Here is an 18,138-nt window from a genome sequence, read left to right as displayed (position 1 = left end):
CGGCAGCTAGGATCCGGTGGGAGAGACCGTGACAGTACCCCCCCCTCTACGAACGCCTCCTGGCGGACGTCTGGCAGTAGGATGCGCTTTATGGAAATCCGAAATCAATGTATCATCCATGATCATATTCCGTGACAGCCATTGCCGGTGTTCTGGTCCGTAACCCTCCCAATCCACCAGGTACTGGAAACCACGCCCCCTAGGACGTATGTCCAGCAACTGCCGGACCGTCCACACCGGGTGATTGTCAATGATGCGCGGTGGAGGTGGCGCAGGCGTAGCGACCGCCAGAGGGCTGGAGGAGACAGGCTTGATCAATGACACATGAAACGTGGGGTGAACCCGAAGAGAGGGAGGAAGCCGGAGACGTACAGCACAAGGGTTTATGATGGCCTCGATTTCAAAAGGTCCAATGAACCGGGGCGCGAGTTTCCGAGAGGCTACCTTCAAATGGAGATCCTTAGTTGAGAGCCAGACCTTCTGGCCGGGGACGTAATGAGGTGCCGGTGTCCGGTGGCGATTGGCCTGCCGCTGGGAGCGGGTGGAAGCCCGAAGCAGCGCAGCCCGAGCTTTGTTCCATGTTCGTTGGCAGCGTAGGATGTGGGACCGAACTGAAGGAACAGCAATCTCTGCCTCCTGCGAGGGAAACAGCGGGGGCTGGTAGCCCAGGGAGCAGAGAAAGGGAGACATTCCGGTAGTGTCATTTCTGTGCGTGTTGTGTGCGTACTCAACCCAAGGAAGATGAAGGCTCCATGAAGCGGGATTGGCGGCTGTGACGCAGCGTAGCATGCCCTCCAGTTCCTGGTTTGCCCGCTCCGCCTGGCCGTTGGTCTGAGGGTGATATCCAGAGGAGAGACTGGCTGTGGTTCCCAGGGCCAAACAAAAGGCTCGCCACACCTGGGAGATAAATTAGGGGCCCCGGTCCGACACGATGTCCGCAGGGATGCCGTGTATTCGGAAAACCTGAGAAACCATCAGCTCTGCAGTCTCTCTCGCAGAGGGAAGTCCGGGTAGAGCGATGAAGTGGGCTGCCTTCGAAAAACGATCAATTATGGTGAGTATGGTGGTGTTACCTCTGGATGGAGGGAGACCGGTAACGAAATCCAGGGCGATGTTGGACCACGGACGACTGGGGATGGGGAGCGGGCGAAGCAGTCCCGACCGGGGTTTGTTGGTTGTCTTGTTGCGCGCACAGGTGGTACATGCGGCGATGAAAGACCTGGTGTCCCGGTCCATGGTAGGCCACCAGAACCGGCGTTGCAGGAAAGCCAGAGTCCGGTTGATTCCGGGATGACAAGCCAGCCTCGATGAGTGACCCCACTGTAATACGTCTGAACGGACTGCATCCGGAACAAACAACCGACCGGGAGGGCCCGTGCCCGGATCGGCCTGATGAGCCTGGGCCTGGGTAACCAAGGACTCAATCCTCCAGACCACTGAGCCCACCACACAAGTGGGTGGTAGAATGGAGTCCAAAACAGAACACTCCCCGTCCACGGAGTGCAAACGGGACAATGCGTCCGGCTTGGTGTTGCGGGAACCCGGGCGATAGGAAAGGGAGAATTTAAAGCGACCAAAAAATAGCGCCCACCTTGCCTGGCGGGAGTTGAGACGTTTTGCAGACTGGATATAACTCAGATTCTTGTGGTCCGTCCACACGACGAACGGCAGTTCCGCCCCCTCCAGCCAGTGACGCCACTCCTCGAGCGCGAGCTTGACGGCGAGGAGCTCCCGATTTCCCACGTCGTAGTTCCGCTCTGGGGGAGATAGCCCTCGAGAGAGGAAAGCACAAGGGTGAAGCTTACCGTCCGAAGCTGAGCGTTGGGACAGTACAGCTCCAACCCCAGTGTCCGATGCGTCGACCTCCACCACGAATTGCAGCTTGCCATCGGGCTGCGTGAGAACCGGAGCGGAGACGAAGCGTCGCTTCAACACCTCGAGGGCCGCCGCGGCCTCCGAGGTCCATCTGAAGGTCACCTTGACGGAGGTCAGCGCTGTGAGGGGCGCGACGATGCGGCTGAAGTTCCTAATGAACCTTCTGTAGAAGTTTGCAAACCCCAGAAAGCGTTGGAGCTGCTTGCGATTGGTGGGAGTAGGCCAATCAGCTACAGCAGCTACCTTTCCTGGATCCATCTCCAGCCTCCCCTGGCCGATAACGAATCCCAGGAAGGTCACCGATGGCGCATGGAATTCGCATTTCTCCGCCTTGACAAATAGACGATTCTCCAAGAGGCGCTGCAGCACTTGACGGACATGCAGCTTGTGTTCTGCGAGGGACCGGGAGAAAATCAGGATATCATCAATGTACACGAACACAAACTGATGGAGCATGTCTCTCAATACGTCATTGACCAGGGCCTGAAATACTGCAGGGGCATTTGTAAGACCAAAAGGCATCACCAGGTACTCGAAATGACCTAATGGAGTAGTGAAGCCTGTCTTCCACTCGTCCCCTTCTCGGATGCGGACCAAGTGGTAGGCGTTACGGAGGTCCAGCTTGGTAAAAACTGTAGCACCCCGCAGGGGAACAAAGGCAGAGTCTATGAGGGGCAACGAGTACTTGTTCTTAATCGTAATGTCGTTGAGTCCCCTATAATCAATGCAGGGGCGAAGGGACTTATCCTTCTTGGAAACAAAAAAAAACCCTGCTCCTACCGGTGAAGATGAGGGCCGAATAATCCCTGCGGCAAGAGAGTCCCGGATATACCCCTCCATGGCCTCTCGTTCTGGAAGTGAGAGGTTAAACAGGCGGCTGCTAGGGAGAGGGGAACCAGGAAGTAAATCAATGGCACAATCATAAGGGCGATGTGGTGGCAGAGATAGTGCGTGTTGTTTACTGAATACAGATCCTAAATCATGATAGTCCAGGGGCACCAACGTGAGGTCCGGGGACTCCGGAACCGTCGGTGGGGAGACTGCCGTAGGTGCTGAGGCGGAGCGTAAACAGTTCAATAGGCAATGGGTACTCCAAGCAGTGATCCTACCAGAAACCCACTCCAAACTGGGGTTATGGAGACGAAGCCAGGGATGGCCCAGGACCACAGGAGTCTGGGGTGAGTCAATGAGGTGAAAGGAAATCTTTTCCTGATGGTTACCGGAGAGCAGCAAGGACATGGGAGCGGTCTTGTGCTCAATTCTGTCCAGGTGCAATCCGTTGAGCGCACTCACCTCCATAGGCACGTCGAGTGGGATGAGGTCTACTCCCAGCTGTCGAGCCACCCTTCGGTCCAAAAAACTCTCGTCTGCTCCGGAATCGACGAGGGCGGAGAGGGGCAAGGAGCGGTTCTGCCAAGACAGAGTGGCCTTCAGCAGAGTACGGGAGTTAGAATAGTTAGGGACACAACTCGATCGATAAACTCCCATTACGACCGAGCCGGACCGTTTCCCGGGCGCCGGGGACAGTGAAGGAGGATATGGCCCGTCCTCCCACAATACATGCAAGCGCCCGTCCGTCGGCGCTGGTCGCGTTCCTCCATGGTTAGGTGGACGCGCCCCAGCTGCATGGGCTCTGGCTCGGGAAGGCTCGGAGGCTCACGAAAGGCCTCGGTAATCCGCGGCGGAGGTCTCACTGTCGTGTGCTGGGAAGGAAACGATGACGGGGTCCGGACGACACTCTCCCTCCTTCGCTCCCGAATGCGGTTGTCCAATTGCATGGCGAGAGTAATGAGTGCCTCCAAGTCGGACGGCTCGTCCCGCAACGCGATCTCATCCCGTAGATGATCAGCCAGGGAGCGCTGAAAAACGTCTCTCAGAGCGTCGTCACGCCAGCCGCTCTCTGCTGCGTAGATACGGAAGTCAATCACCAGCTCCGCCACGCTGCGACTGCCCTGGCGTAAATCCAAAAGTCTCTGGGCAGCCTCTCGGCCCCGAACTGGATGATCGAACGTCCGTCGCAGCGCCGTAGTAAAGGCTAAATAGTTCGAGGCCTCGGGACCCCCGCGGTCCATCTCAGCCGAAGCCCAGGTAAGCGCCACCCCTCGAAGGCAGGCGACGAGGTAGGCGATGCGGGAGGTCTCGGTGGCGTAGGTGAGTGGCTGCTGCTGGAAAACTCCTCCCACCTGGAGAAGGAACCCATGACAGGCTCCAGGATCGCCCCCATATGGTGCCGGGGTTGGGACGTAGGGCTCCCGACGAACGATAGGGACCGTAGCGGGGGGATCCGCGGACGGACCAGAGGGAGGGGTCAAGAGTGCCAGCCGGGACTCGAGGGACGACAATGCCGTAGCAAATCGGGCTAGGCTTGCGGAAGCCTCCCTCAGGTTCCGGGAATGTTCTACCCCGAGGCCGCCTTGGCGGCGTACCTCCTGGGTTAAATTCGCTAAGCGAGCGGCCAAGGAATCGGCTGCGTCATTTGTGTCGGCTGGGTCCATCTTTTGGCCAGATCGTACTGTTACGGGGCAAGACGGGGTGAACCCAAACGCACGGCACAAATGACGACAGGAAGAGGTTGGTAGCAATTAACCAGTTTATTGCTACACAGAGCAGAGGAGAATGTCTGTGGCGATCCGGAGATGGTTGGTCGGGTGGATTGCCGGACAGGTAGTCACCCTCGACGGTTCGGAGGAACTGGTATTCCTGCAGGAGAGGAGAGTCGGGTGGTGAACGAGAACAACGAGAATACTAGGAAAGGGCTAGAGAGGTCGGAGGATAACTTAGCTAGGTAAGTGTAGTTGACGATCTGGCGACGAAAGGTTGAATGACTGGGGAAGATATACAGGTGGGCGTGATTGGTGATGATGGTCAGGTGCGGGTGATCACCGTGGCTGGGTTGGGGAGTTCAGCAGGCCACGCCCCCGTACATGAAACAGAACATGACAGACAGACAAGACAAACAGAGAAAACTAGCGGCAGCTAGGATCCGGTGGGAGAGACCGTGACATTTTTGAGCATTACCCTAAATACTAAATGTTACAGCAACCTGCATTTTGCATTGAGTGATATAACACAAACATAAATGGTGAACCATGAACAACTCGGGGAGGTACAAGCTTAACCAAGTCTTATTTTTATGTAACTATGTGCATGAGTTGACTTTTTTTTTTTACTGAGCTCATAGAAAAACCAGTGTTCAACCAGCAAGCCAGGATGCCAGTCCAGTTAGATGTTAGTCACTTGTAGTGGTCGGTGAACTGTGTTATGTTTTGTATTGCACCTCCACTGCAAAAGAGAAGACATAGAAGATGCATTTTTTCATTTTTAGCTTAAGATCAGTGTTACAGCCTTACATCGTTTCTTCTCAATAACCCCATCCTCCAGGGCTTGTCTTTTGGAACAAACCCTTCCTCTTTTATTGATCTTTAATCAGTCTCTGCCCTTCCTTTGAAATACTCTGACAGGATTGGATTGATTTGAGGCTCAAAATGGAATGTATGCTGTTTCTTTTGTTTTTTTGGTTAGGACAGGGCTTCATATTAAATCATGTATTGACAGTTGGCTATCATGGTGAGTTAACCCTGGCAGCTTCACTGCCGCAGGGACCGGAGTGGCCGGGCCAATGTTTACCATTGCGGCCTGATACGAAGCTGCAAGGGGCCGTTACTGTCAGTCAATTAATCTTGGGAAGATTATGGGCAGCCTTCGATCCACACATCAAGACAAGGATATCACATATTCCTTTCCCAGAGCCTCTTTGCCTTTGGCTCGTTCTCCCAGCTGTAACGTTTCATTCCTAGGTACTTATTCCCCCTTCTCCTCCCTTTACCTCAGTAGCACACATCCTTTGGTTTAGGCTGTATTGGGATAGTTGCTGCCCTGATGGTAGTGGGAGCTCCTGATACTTAGGCTTTGGTCTTGTGTGAATCCACTAAGAAAGGCCAGGGAAGAAAGATATTTAGAGATATATTTATTTTTTAATCATTCTGCAACAAGGCTCAATTTCAGTGGAGCTTTAACATTTCTAAGCACCTATGGTGAAACTGTTCAAAGAGGGGAACTAACTTAATTTTACAGATAAAAGCACACATTTAAATTTAGTTGTTGGCTGTATTTAAAAAAAATGTCTGGAGCAGCTTAGTAAATTGGATTTAGATCGAGTTATAGTGTGACTAAAAGCAACTGAAAAAAGTAGCCATTATTCCACATATGGAAGAAGAAGTACGTAGATTAGAGAATAGCAACTTATTTTGAAAATAAACTGAAATTTATCTTTAGTCATAGTGCCTACGGTCTGTTTCTGTTGGTTTAAACTATTTCTTCTCCTGCTAAGCCTTTAAGTTGCATAGGGAAATTTAAGAAGTACATGGATTATGCTAATCTACAGTCTCATTTTATTTATATATTGGTAAACCACTTCAGCCCCATTGGGACAGCAAGAATGCAGTATATTAATCATCTTGATTTACATCTTTAATGGTGGCAAACCCTACTATATATGCAAGTATCCTCACAACGCAGTGCTTATAATATGTACAGTAATATATATAGATACACACACACAGTATTTTGAAGTGTATGCAAAATATTTCTTTTAGCACTTTATTTCACCCAAGGACACTGTTGTACCACACATATAAACATGTTCCTCTTCTATGGCTAGCCCTGAGATCTACAGGCCACTGGAAGCAGTCAAACTCTCTCCTTTGATCTATTACTGGGACAGAGAACCGTTTGGATGACATACCGCTTTCCACGCGACACCCTCCCAGCACATCATTTATGAGACCACAGACCACCTACTCTCTCTTCTCTTGCTGTGTGTGTGTGTGTGTGTGTGTGTGTGTGTGTGTGTGTGTGTGTGTGTGTGTGTGTGTGTGTGTGTGTGTGTGTGTGTGTGTGTGTGTGTGTGTGTTGTTACTGGAATTCTGCTTTGCAAAATTGTGTTTCGTTAAAAAGAAAAAGAAAAGCACATTCTGAGATCTATGCTCAACAGAACCCATCATAGAGTTTTTCCTTGATGTGTGGATAGGGGAAAATTGTTCCCATGGTATTGATAACCTAAATAATGCAGTTGGTATCTCTATAGCATGCAATTCATTTGTTTTTGCTAAAGGGCAATATAAGCACGCTTCCTAAGCCTGAAACAGTTTGGTCTGTAGTGGCCTGTTAATTGTGTCATCATAATTCATTGGTGTCATTGATATAATTATATGCCCTTGTTGTAGGCCTAGATTTTCTAAATGAAGAATATATTATTGCTACCTTGTTCTTTGAAAAATCCACATGATTGTTTAGTTATTACATTCATAAATATTAAGCACTACAGTTTGACCTATAGGTTATCATTGACCATTCTAACCTGTATAATAAATAAAATATATTTGCATTCTTAAATGGAGTCTGGTGATAGACACTGACTGACGATATACGTGGGGAGCTTCAGCAGCGCCGAAGGTAAACATGGTAATTACCTACTTTGCAAGTTAGCAAAGTAATTGCTAACTAACGGCAATTATGCCAAATTGATTCATTATCAAATCTAGGGATGGCAATTTATTTGAGAAGCATTTGTTGTCATAATTTCACGACAGCAATCAATAAATCAAATGCTCTGTCAAATGAAATACAAAACAGGTGTCAGTGGCTGTCGTCCAATCATTTCAGTTGGTTTGAAGGAAAAGATTGGATGGCCTACTATGCTAGAAACAGGGTATACTTTGCCTGTATACCCTGTGCTCATGACCTGGGTCTTCCACAAGGCTAGGCAGACAAATTGCTAAAGCTAGAGAGTTAGTCACAGGATCTGGTGGAGTGGATTTGGAAAGAGGCATGAAGTTTTTGATTGGATAGATAGACAAATCTGGCTCGCTCTGGCAGGTTTTTCCAAATGACCTACCCTAGCCCCAAGAGTGTGATTGGTGTGTGAGTGGTTCTAAATGTTCTTAATCAAAGTGTTTTCTTTGACTTACGGTAAAGAATTCTGCATTCTGTAGGTAATGTCGGATGAATGTTTGAGAAATGAGTCAAGTCAAGGTAATTTAAATAGATCTTAAAAGATATTCCAGTTTCAAAAGGCTTCACGGGGCCAGAGCCAAACAAGATCTGATGGCCCCCTCTATCACAGGTCTATCAAATTGACAAGTGCAAATAAAAATACAAAAATCTCCAACAAACCAGTGAAAAAGAGGACATGACCTTGAGAAAGAACACAAGAGTGCGTACGGGTCTATATAATGTGCTTTTCTGATGGGTGTTAAAGGCCTAGTCAAAGATCTGCTTTGTAAATCCCAATGTCAGTTTGCCACTGTGTGCATCCAACCAGACATTCTTCGAGCCAAAGAGGATATGACTCTATTTCCTGTCTGTCGAAAAGGGTTTGGAAATAAACAAGGGTGCTTGGCTCATGGTGAACCCATGGGAGAAAGGCTGAACTTCAGAAGCATAACATCATGTCAGCTGATGTTAATGCATCAGGAATTTGCCATAGATTTTCTCTCTCAAATTAGTCTGATTTGTTAATGCTCTTTCACAAATTTTCCACAGACGTTATTGGCCAATATGTGTTAAAATGATGAATGGATATAAGTGTATTCTGTCATTCCCATCAAAACCAAGAAACATCCCCAAGCAACACCTGATCTGACGTGTTGGCAGTTATACAGGAGAAGGAACCAACCAGAGTGACCACAAAGACACCAGCCACACTAGATGAATGACTTGACACCACATACTTGTTCCAAAAAATAACTAAGATGGAAATCATGCACAACGTTAATGCGGGTTGACATTGTGCTTTAATTTGCACCGTGATATTATAAGCTTGATGTGTGAAAGTTGCTATCAAGTTATATTAATCATTTATCTTCCTCATTAATCAGCCATGCCGAAACAGAAAATCTTATATATAATATGTCATGTTTTAAAATGCATTTCAGTAGTGCACACACAGTTCAATAGTGACCACACAACTACAGAGTCTCCAATAACAACATGAATTTACTCATTAATCAACCTCACAAGTGTTACGCAGCATCCCTACCGCACTCTTTATTAGCCGGGTAAACAGCCCCGCCCGTAACCTAATGTCTGCCCCTAGATGGTGGATCGAACTTCAGGTATGTTCCTAAACTTTCCGTGGGTGAGTGCAGTCTTACCTATCTAGGGGGTTATGTGCGAGGTACTCACCGCAGGTCCACAGCCACCGTACGCGAACAGCTGTCTCTCAGTGTCACGCCGCACCGACGCCTCGTCTCCAGGTGACCAGCCCTGGCTTTGAATCCCGTTTACAAACAAAAGTTCTCTTATCGAAGTTTCTTGACAGAAACTTGTGTCCTTGGAGTTCAGTCTAACAAATTCGGATTCTCACCTGCAGAACCTCCAGAGACCATCTACCCAGAGTCTCACTTCCTGAGACTCACCTGCCGCCTCAGCTGTTGTCAATTACAGCTAATGAGCCCCTCAACACCGCCCCCTCTGTGTGATATAAGTACTGACCCTAACCCAAAGCACTCCAAAGCTAACCCTATTCCTAAGATCATAACAACGAGGTAGAACAAAACATGATAGTCTAGACAAATAATGACCCCTAAGAACATGATATGGTATGCTAGCCCACGGTGCATGAAGGATTGGGGTCACAAAAAGGCACAATTTATTTGAGTTAGTCAGTTCATTTTATGTGGCACCCACATTGATCTATTCACCATTTTTGTTAAAGGGGACCTATCATGCTTTTCGACTTTTATGACCTATAAAAGTTGTTATAATGATTGATAGTCATGTTTAACCATACACAAAAAACGATGTAGATTTTCGGTGAACTCTTTCTCTCATCTGGGCGCTTTCAGCCTTCTCTGTCAACGCTCGGTTTCGTCCTTCTCCGCCCTTCGCCCCCCCCCTGCCAACCCAACTCCGTTGTGATTGGTTACCTTCCTTGAAGCGACGCGTGGGCGGATTTGACCAGGCATATGGGGGCGCGGCAGGAGTGCATCTACGTAGATGATTTCCCGGAAATATGAACAAGTGAATCCCAAGTGTTTAGCGCTCTGCACAGCCACCCCAGACTGTCAGCAGGGAATACGTCGAAATGCATGTACGTCATTATTTGACACTTTAGTATGGTTAAACATGACTATCAATCATTATAACAAAGTCCATAGGTCATAAAAGTCGAAAAAGCATAATAGGTCCCCTTTAAGGTATAGACATCTATGAGTTGTCCAAATAAATGGTTGATTTGTCATGGTTGAATCTGAAACCATTGTTCTCTGAATAAGTTAACTTGTATATTTACACGATTATTAGCCCGGCTTTAACACCTGTCTGTGTGTGTGATTTTGAAGCTTATTTTCTGAAGATGTTGGTACCTTTAGTATCCATGCGCTGGGCCGACGGACTGCGGGGGAAAGTGAGGCAGTCCTGGGGGGGCCCAAGGCAGAGGGGGGGCCCATGGCAATAAATCCACCAGCCCATAGTGTTACCCCCCCCCCGTCAACAATTGGTAGGGGGAATTCGGGGGGGGGGGGGGGGGGGGGGGGGGGCATCAGTTCCTCTTGTATACAGGGCCCAGGATTTGGTGCAACGGCCCTGTCCATGCGCAAGGTTGTAATTAAGTAGGTCTATGTTTCCATGGCACACCTTCCATGTATTTATTGTTGTATATAGCTGGTATGATTCATTTTACATTCATATGTGTGCAACCATGTATCCAAAGTCTAAGCATGTGTGTTCAGGTAGTTTGCTGCAGTGATCTGCTAATGGTTAGCAGGTCCCTAATCATTCAGATAGTGCCGTCTTCAAGAGATGACACAGCATTTTATCTGATGTGGGCATCATCTATACACCAGTTCCATGTACTTAAGAACACCACACTTGCGCGCACACACACACACACACACACACACACACACACACACACACACACACACACACACACACACACACACACAGCAAGAGAAGAGAGAGTGCACTTCAGTGCCTAGAAAGTACCAGACGAAGCATAGTCGCATTATTGCACCATACAGTGGATAAACAAGACAGGAGAACACAGGTGGCTGAAGCTGCAGCCCTAAATATGTTGAATCGCTTGCAAACAAGGACTACATACTATAAAGTTGAAAAGATACAGATACATACAGAGGGGCTGTCAGGAAGCCTGATACCAGAGTAGTTTGAACTGGTTTACAAGGTGCTAGTGGAAGAAAACCTTCTTTAGTTTAATTTCCATAGGATAGCTAATGGATACTATGTCATGATATCTGCATTGTTGTGCTATATTGCTGTGAGTTAGCATGTGTTCTCTTTTTGTTGCTTTATGTTCCGTCTGAGAAACACTTTTTGAGAAGTAGTTTAACCAAAGTAACCACATAAAAAGCTCTTATCATGAGACGGACATCCGGAACTTGTTCTGATCAGAGTGCAGGATGTTTCTTAACTAACACGTCACTTATACCCCTCACTTATGGTCTCTTAGCACCCACCGTGCCTATTTATCCTTCCTGAAGAGAGTGTGTTTCATCCTTCCTGTGAAAAGCCTTGTATGCTTTTGCAGGCGCCCTAATTGAAGTTTAGATATCGCAGTTCCCTTGGACTGCATGTTCATTTCCGAGCACTCTGTGGTTGTGAAGGTGTGCCTGCTGGCAGATGGCTGAAATGAAAATAGAAGTGCTCTTTCAATAAAAGCATTACAAAGATATTTCATTTGAGTCATTGCCAGTAATATACAAATGTATTGATCCCAGATGGGAAATGCATGATCCCAAGCAGAAAGTACAGGATATAAATATACAGATATATGTATACATACACAATGCATGCACATATATTACTTTACAAAGATGTTTAATTTGAGTCATTGGCAGTAATCTAGTGACTATAGTGAGACGTTGGTATACACTTGAGTGAGTTTGAGTTAGACTGAGGAAAGCTGAGAAAATATATATGGACATAGTGGATACATAAAGTTGCTTAGATTAGAAATAATGAAAATAATCGGTGTATCATTTCAGGTGTATGTCCAAAGGTATGGGAATATTGTGCAGCATAACATACACTTCCTCTGTGTTTCTGAAGGTCCGGTTGTATGTCTATGTTTGGCGTAGTGGTTCATTTTTTTTCACGTCGATCACCATGTCTCTCACACACCAATTTCCGAAGCTTCGGTCTCAGAGCTGCAGGGATTTTCTACAAGAGCAATTCCGATTCCGAGTGGAGTACCCTTGAGACACCCAATGTCCTCTTCGCACAACTTCATCCTAGTCTTTAAGACTAAAATGATGTGCGTAGCTTCTCAAATTAATAGGTCTGCAACATATTCCTGCCATACATTTGAATGGCAGGTTTTGTTGAGAATAACCCAGCTGAAGGTGTCCTTGGGAATACATTATTTTTACACACTTGACCTTACACGACTATATATATAATTGCATCCTCCAAATCTCTCACTCTCTCTCTCTCTCTCTCTCTCTCTCTCTCTCTCTCTCTCTCTCTCTCTCTCTCTCTCTCTCTCTCTGAGTTTGTACTGTATGATGTAAATATTGAAACTACCCCCCCCCCATCTGATATTTTTTCCCACGTCATCCATTTCTGTCAGCAACATTAAAGGTCGAACTTTTGTGTTCCTCCTTGCAGGGACTAATCGATCAATAATATCAACAAAAAAAAAAACTGTTCATCTGCCATTTTCCTAATCTTAAACAACTATAAAAGATGAGTTCTATGCAACCTCATTGCTCAAATACATCTGATTGTTTAATTTATAGGATTTTAAACAATGGATTTAGGATTTTTGGTAGATTACCTGCTAATTATGTTTGTGGAGCTGAAAATGTGTGTTGACTTTGAGATGATTGCAACGCCATTTTCTACTGGATACTTAAACCAATGGAGTGTTCAGGTCAAGCACGCCGTTGAGACATGGACACATTAAGGAGTATCTCGGTGGACGGACCAGACAAATTACCACTCTAACACATCTTGCTCTAAATTGAGCGTTCCCTTCTTCATGTAAATCCCAAGTGGATTCCCACGCAGTAGCTCATGGAAGGAGGGGGTACCTCACAGGGCGACGTGCTTCACCGGCCGCATAGCAGGTGCAGTCTCGGTTGAGGGTCAGTGCAGCCCAGCGAGAGGTCACTATTGACCCTACCTACCGCGGCGCCGGAGCCCGCTCCCCTGACTCTCCACAGCCAATTTAGCGCTCAGCGGCGGCCATAGTTCCTGACACACAGCGCCGTTCGCTGCACTCATTATTGTCCCACTGAGACTTTTTTCTTTCTTTCTTTACGGCACAGAGGGGGAGCGCAGAGGCACGGAGCGCGGCACTTCTTTTATTCCAATCAGAGCACAGAGACAGGCTCACAATAGAGCTGCTGTCTGTCTTCGCGGCTGGAATTGTTTCCGAGCCTTCATGTCTGATGAACAAGGACGTGATTAGCGCACGGATTTAACAAAATGTGTACGCGTTACTTTTTTTGGTCTCTTAATGAGTGATTAAATATGAGGAGGCAGGTTAGTGAGTAAGTGATAATAAGCCAGTGCACTCAAGTTTGTTATTGTGTTGCCAATCAATGCAATATAATAGGACATGGTTTTATTTTCTATTACCCTATGTCTCTCTCTGGCCCTCTAGTCATTGCGGACTAGAGACAGTGTGTCAATCTGCTTTCGGATACGTCTCTCTTAACATATTTCCACCACCCAAGCCTCTACTCTGTCACATCCTTTTTTTCACCTGGATCTCCTCCTCATCTCCCTTCTCATCTTTCCGTTGGGTGGATTACCTCTGTTCCGTAAAGTGATGCATTTCCTCCTCCGCACCCCCCCCCCCCCCCCCCCCCCCTGCCCGCCCTCTCTACCCCACCATAGCTTTACTCAGCGAGAGAAAAAAGTCTATCTTTTCCACCGTTGATCCTCCATGAGCCGATGGCTTCTAATGAAAGCCCAGTTAGTCGTGAGACTGGCTGTGTGTTTTCTTCTCTGCTCTGATACGTTTTGCCCCTGGGCTATATGGAGTTGCTCTACGGCCCGTTCCAACCCTGAATGGTAGCCTTGGAAAAAAGGCAGGTTTTAAACATTAAGATAAGAGAGGGAGGAATAACAACGTTGGTTGCTGTGCGATAACACTGATAATAGCCCTTAAAGCTGTTTTGTGCTGTATGCAGAACACGTTATTGCTCTTTGTAAATTGCGGTGGGCTAATCTCGGTATCAGGGCAACTTATTGACATCAATATGTTGACGGCCTGATATCGTCACTTAATTAAGCATTCACACTGGTCTTCAGTGTTATGTGTCTAAATTGCATTACACACCTCAATAAGCAGTTTAAAAACATTAACTTGTATGTTTGACTTGGCTTTAGGTCTTCAAAGAATGCTGACATATACTGGATTTGTTGATAGATAATGTTCCCTCATTCCAGAATATATTTAAGAATTAATAGAACAAAAGATTTGCTTGGGCTACATTATTATACATTTCTGAATCAAATTCATTAGCATTGGGTTAATGAGAATTACAATAGTTTTGTGAATCTTAAAAACTCAACTGATGATTGTAAATGCCAGGGCTAGTTGGCATTTGTCAAATTAAGAGTTTGAGTGGAATCCGTTTAGCCGGAATTAATTAATACCTAATCCCCCTTAATTGAAACCGCGTCCCACAATCAAGATGATTCCCTTACAAGTGTGTTGTTTGCTTATTTTAATTAATGATGTGTTGTTAGAGAAGAGGCTTACAAACAGCTAATTACAAGCTTGACCAGAATGCATGCAACACAACAATTTAGGGGAAAGGTCCACAGAACGACAAATGTTTCTTAAAATCTTAATATTTGCAGTGATTATTTTTTTCTTTCCATATCCAATTTTATACAGCCTGGACAACATGGCTGGGAAAATACACAGTCTGCATGAATCATAAATACCGTCCCTTCTGGCCATGTACATTTTTGGTCACATATTTCTGAGTAAAAGTGGTTGTGAATTTGCATTTCTAAAGCAACATAATAATTTAAGGAAACATTGGTGAAGACTGGATTGTCAAACTGACTGGATAATGTGGATTTATTTTTATCACCTGAACTTCAGCAACTCACAACCTCTGGGCCGACAATCAATATACTGGATTTAGCTTAATCTCCTTTTCCCTCTGTAAAGTGCAGGTGTTCTAAAATTCTAATCTTAATCCTGTAGCCCCATTAATACCACTATTTAGCATAATCGTTCTCAGTGGGGCCTGCCATGCACTACTTTGCAGGTTTCTTAAACTGCGCATGCAACGTTTTTTTTATCCCATCTTTTAACTACCGCAGTGTAACAGCTAGCAGAGCATGATTCTTTATCATAAATGTATCACAGGAAATATAGGCCACTCTTGTGTCTGGAAAAGGGTTCCCTGATGTGTGAGATGTGGAAGAGGTATATTAATATGCAAGATAACAAAATTTGAGATCCAATAAAATGGCCTTTTATGAAACATTCATGCAGTTTGGCCAACATGCTGAAATACAAAATGATGCGCAAACATACACACACACACACACACTGTTTAATTGAAATGGGTATTGTAATGTGTTACATTAAATGCTATCTTAGTTCTTCCACTAGAAATTCATACATTACATTTTATGTGTACTTATGCTAAACAATGGATCTTTAAGTGATACTCAGTAAAAATATAAACTTAGATGGAAATCATTTTTTACACAGCTTTAGAATATTTTTTATTATTCTTAACAATCTAGAAGTTGACTGTCTAGCGTTCATCACCTCCAAAGGAGCCGTCTGATTTATTCATTCCCCAAGCCAATGTCTTTGTGAAAGTTTGTATGGTCAGGCCAAAGCAGGTACCAAATGGAGCAAATTCAATAAATGCTCCCCAGCAATGCATGCTAATGAGAATGAGGGCTTTCTAATTGCCTACATGTCCGCTTCAAAGAAACAAACGCTCTTGTTTTTTTCTCCCTTGGCTCTTCTAGATGTTAACGAATGCGAAAGAAACCCCTGCAAAAATGGGGGCATTTGCACTGATCTGGTGGCCAACTACTCCTGTGAATGTCCAGGGGAATACATGGGAAGGAACTGCCAATACAGTAAGTACTATGGTTTCTCCTTTTAACTTGTTCAAACAGCATATATTCCCTGTACTCTTTGAAGGGCAAGGCCAGCGTTGCACATGGAACCCTTTCAAACCCATCTTGAATGTGTGCATCAAGAGTGATCAATAATAAATGTAGTATTATGAACCAAACATTGCATGCATTAAAGACACTTGGAGTGGAGATCAACCTTTCACATTCCATGTGTTGTTCTCTGAACGAACCAGCCTTAAGTTGGGGTTTCCAGTGAACTCGATAACACCACTCCTTCATTCTCCTTTCCAAGTATCTGTTTCACAATCCTCTGAATCAACACTGCTTGAAGTTGCGGTGAAAAGCCCCACCCAATGGATCACAAAGAAAAGTGCAAGGCTGGGGAAGGGGTGGGCGGGGGGGCGGGATGGTTGAAGCACAATATTGCTTCTGTGATCCTTCAATGCTCAGTTTAAGTTCTTCATTTCATGTCTTACAAAGCTACAGGACATCTAGTCCCAGATGTAGCACTCTTGGCAGTAGAATGGCCTCGCACCCTGGAAACCCAATCACAGGGAGTAAACACTGAACTGTGCAGACGTCACAGCCAGTGTGTTAGCTAACCCTCGTCCCTTTTTCAAACCTCGGCTTAAAGTAAGAGACGGGTTTGTTCATTGTCACTTATTTTACAAGTGGTTTTCATTTTATGAGACAGTAAAGCTCAAAGGGGTTTTATTTTGTTTATTATGCGGTGCTGAAATTGGGTTTTCTCACCCAAGTAATATGTCAGGATTATGATAAAGATGGAATGCAGCCCTGAACCCGCTAAACCCTATATATATTGGGGTTGCTTGCCTTTTTGTTTCTTTTATTTGTTTGGTTAATTGTAAAATTTCGCAACGATTCCTATTTCCAATTTTCATCATGGGAATTTTATCTCAATGCCACATTATGATCGGTGTGTGTGTGTGTGTGTGTGTGTGTGTGTGTGTGTGTGTGTGTGTGTGTGTGTGTGTGTGTGTGTGTGTGTGTGTGTGTGTGTGTGTGTGTGTGTGTGTGTGTGTGTGTGTGTATAATTAATTCAGCAAGGCTCAGCGAGGCGGTTGGGACTTTAGTTGTAGGGCTTGTGGGAGATGGATTCAGCTGTCAGAGCCCAGCAGTGTCAGAGTTAGTGATGTGTGTTGTCGCAGGGCTGATGTATGCACGGGGGCCAGCAGGCCAGGGCTTGGAGGGTTGCCCCCCCAGCTGCCCTGACAGACTACATCTAGCAGAGGTTTCATTAAGAGCGGCAAGGTGAGAACAGCCACAGCTGTGTAAGAGTTGTGTCTGTTCAACGAAATACATCAACTATCTGGCAAAGGGAACCTGGCTACATGATGAATGAAAACGAAGAAGGTGATCTACTGAGGCAGGTTGAGGCACTGCCATTTAAACCGTTTCTCCAGATATTTCCTCAAAATTTATCAACTAGCTCTTGGCGAACAGACTACACTACTTTTACTACTTTTGTGATTCATTGCACTTTACAACGAGCTGTCAGATGAAGAAGTAGGAGGAGATGGTGGCATACTTCCTGCAGGACTCAAATACAGAGACTTCAGGTTTTCAGAGGTGGTGTAGCCTTCCAATGGAGAGGAAAAGTTGTCAGACTTTCAGGCAAGGCACCTTGGATGCAACCCTGTGCTCTGGTTGAGAGAGCTGTTTATTTCAGGTGGTATCCAGTTAGTTTAGTTTCGCTTTCTGATGGTGGAGTGACCAGACTCACAGGAAAAACTGGGTGTATGGTCTAATCTAATTTAATTTAATTTAAATTGGCAGTAGAATGCCCTGACCAAGGGGAAGCATTTAGCTGTTGAAGACAGTCTGTGGACAGAGTCTGGTACATGCCTTGGTTGACTTGTTCCAGGTTGTATCCAGAAGAGCCAAAATGTGACAAATTCCTCAGTCAAACTGAGAAAGCAGGAAACCAGGATAAATCTGTAACAGTGAGACCACAGTGAGATATGTGATAATAATAATTACTATAATAAAAGTGTCTGAAAGGTTTGTGTAACTGTTTATGTTTCAGAAGTCAACAGCATTAAGGATGTCATTATGTTGGGTGAAGGTGGTTTCTGTGTTCTGAAACCTGGATTGAAACTTTCAATCAAGGTCATGGTTGGACGAGTATTAGGGAGGCGGGTATTCCTTCTG

General features: G+C 45.8%; 1 protein-coding gene across 2 annotated transcripts in view; it reads left to right on the top strand.

Annotated features, from left to right (window-relative positions):
• Nucleotides 1-18,138, top strand: part of LOC115545642 (EGF-like repeat and discoidin I-like domain-containing protein 3) — an 83,157-nt gene that overhangs the window by 27,875 nt on the left and 37,144 nt on the right. For both annotated transcript variants that reach the window (XM_030358997.1, XM_030358996.1), the window contains exon 4: nucleotides 15,853-15,966. In XM_030358997.1, coding sequence (XP_030214857.1) covers nucleotides 15,853-15,966 — 114 coding nt within the window. The remainder of the gene's footprint in view (nucleotides 1-15,852; nucleotides 15,967-18,138) is intronic.

This window comes from Gadus morhua, chromosome 6, assembly GCF_902167405.1.
Source record: "Gadus morhua chromosome 6, gadMor3.0, whole genome shotgun sequence".
In the NCBI taxonomy this organism is placed as follows: Eukaryota; Metazoa; Chordata; class Actinopteri; order Gadiformes; family Gadidae; genus Gadus; species Gadus morhua.
The sequence above is the reverse complement of the archived record's forward strand: the minus strand, read 5'-3'. Positions and strand labels throughout refer to the sequence as shown.